General features: G+C 44.0%; 1 protein-coding gene across 1 annotated transcript in view; it reads left to right on the plus strand.

The window, feature by feature from the left end:
• Positions 1-1,550: 1,550 nt before the first annotated feature.
• Positions 1,551-2,500, plus strand: part of EAH_00037570 (hypothetical protein, conserved) — a gene marked incomplete at both ends in the record, with an annotated part of 2,638 nt that continues 1,688 nt past the window's right edge. The window contains one exon of the mRNA XM_013392018.1: positions 1,551-2,433. Coding sequence (XP_013247472.1) covers positions 1,551-2,433 — 883 coding nt within the window. The remainder of the gene's footprint in view (positions 2,434-2,500) is intronic.

The following is a 2,500-nucleotide window of genomic DNA, read 5'->3' on the forward strand; positions in this document are numbered from 1 at the left end:
ATATATATATATATATATTCATTTGCATTTAACGAGAAGGCAGAGAAAAGAATAACAAGAAATACAAGAGAGAGAAGAACAAATGAGCGAGAAAAAAGAAGAGAAAATATACTTATTTACTTTAATTTAACTCTACAATAACAGAAGAGAAGCCGTAGTTAGCTATTGGAGTTATATAGAGTGCATGCATGCATAGAGAGAAAGAGAGGTGAAAAGAGAGAAAAAGAAGAGAAATAATAACTCACCGACGCGAATCCAGAGATCATCATCAACAAAAGAAACTTCTATTTCTTCACTTGCATCATTAAGACTTGTAATTTTCTTCTTTAAAACTCCTGCACGCTCCTCCATAGTTCCTACACAATGTGAAAGATAACTAAAGCGACAAAGACGTTTCTGTGCTTCTTCTGTAACATCTATTTCACTAGCCATCTTCTCCTGAACAAAATTATATAATTTTTATGCAGTTTTCCTCAATATTTCCTACAAAATAGACACATGCATCTGCGGTGTATAGGCACCTCCTTTTCAACACTGTTGCAATTTGAACGCAACTTCTCCTTCTTCTCCTTCTTCTCCTCCAATAAATTCAATTTAAAAGGGTATTTTTAAATAAAACAAATATATTTAAAGCATTCTAATGTCTGAGAAGATAAAAAGAGAAAAAATCAATACAAAGAACTCCTAGCAACGACTGCTTACACACAGAAAATCAGAGGTAAAGCCAGCAGCAATGTTGCATAAAACCTTCTTCATATAGTATTTAAAAGGTTTAAATGCATTTAATATATTTATTGCAATATATTTACCCTTTTAATTGCATGCATTTTCAGCAGTTTCATTCTCTTAAACTATTTGGGGCTTTCGAAGAGTTGAATGCGCTGCATGCGAAACCTGTGAATATTTTCTTGTCTTTCGCATGCATTTTACGTCTTTTAATTCTCCTTTTTATATATTTCTTTTTATTATTTATTCGCTGAGTACTCTATATGCACCTCAGCAGACACCTTAATTCAAACGCTAAGCAGCAGCAATGCTTTCTTTCTCTGTTCTTCATACAGTTTCTGCCGCATGAAGTTAATACAACTAAAACAAAATGCATTAACATGCATTCTTTTTAGTCTTTTAATGCCGGAGGGCTGCAGCTGCTGCTTCTTTTTAGGTGTCTACACACATGAAAAGAAGAAAAACCTTAAATTCAAGCGCTGCACGTCTCTCTACAACTCTTCTCCTTCTTTTGCTGCGTTGCTGCAGGCAGCTTGCTGCATTACCTGCTGCCTTCTCCTGGTAGCAGCTCCTGCTGCTGTTTCTTCTGCTGCTGCTGCTGTTGTTGTCTCCTCATACACTTTCAGGTGTATGCACAGTGCAACAGCAGGAGCAGCAGCAGCAGCACACACTCCGAAAAACAGCAGCAACAGCAGCAGCAACGCCATCCCCAGCAGCAGCAATACCAACAGCCGCATACCCCACAGCAGCAGCAGCAGCATAACAGCAGCAGCAGCAAAACAGCAGCAGCAGCATAACAGCAGCAGCAGCATAACAGCAGCACGATGGAAGGGGTTTGCTTGGCTCCTCCTTTAGATTATCTGGAGGCTCTCGAGGACAGCATATTGTCGTCTGCTGTCTCTTCATCTTCTTCTTCACTTTCTTCTTTTCAAACTGCTCAGCAGCAGCTCAGCTGCGTTTTACAAGCCCACAACTCTGAAGAGGATAATACACAAACAGTACGAGTTGCTGCTGCTGCTGCTGCTGCTGCTGCTGCTGCTGCTGCTGCTGCTGCAGAGACAGACGAGCGCACCATCTACGAAGCTGCAGATTCACAAGTACAGCACTGGGGGGACTCTACAGCAGCAGACGCAGCAGCAGCAGCAGCAGCTGCTGCTGCAGCAGCAGACGCAGATACAGCGTCCGGAGCATCTCTCCGTGTGCTACAGCAGCAGCAACAGCACCAACTGCAGCAGCAGCAGCAGCAGCAACAACAACAACAGCAGCAGCTATGGATATGGAGGCATTGCAAACGAATGCTGAGACGAGGGAAGGAAGGTGTAGCAGCAGCAATCTGTCTTGAAGAGAGACTGCTGCGGCGTCTGTGCAGCAGCAGCAGCAGCAGCAGCTGGGGCAGCAGCTGCTGCTTCTGCAGCGGCAATGCACTGTCTCTCCCTTTGACTGATTCATCATCATCAGCAGCAGCAGGAGCTGAGACAGCAGCAGCAACTTATGTTTGCTGCTGCTACAAGACAGGTGCTTCCTGGGAAGCAGCAGCAGCAGAAGCATGCGGCTCTTTTATTTTGTCTTTGTTTATTTTTCTCTCTGCTATTTTTAATTCTATTCCTCAGCAGCAGCAAATGTCGGTGCAGCTGCTGCAGCTGCTGCAGCTGCTGACGTTCTATGGAAGGCTGCCGTTGCTGCTCTATCTCCCGGCTGCTGCTGCAGGTTCGTCTTCTTGCTGCTGCTGCTGCTGCTGCTGCTGCTGCTGCTGTTGCTGCTGCTGCTGCTTGTG

The sequence above is a fragment of the Eimeria acervulina genome, genomic scaffold (assembly GCF_000499425.1).
Source record: "Eimeria acervulina Houghton genomic scaffold, Eah_scaff417, whole genome shotgun sequence".
NCBI lineage: Eukaryota > Apicomplexa > Conoidasida > Eucoccidiorida > Eimeriidae > Eimeria > Eimeria acervulina.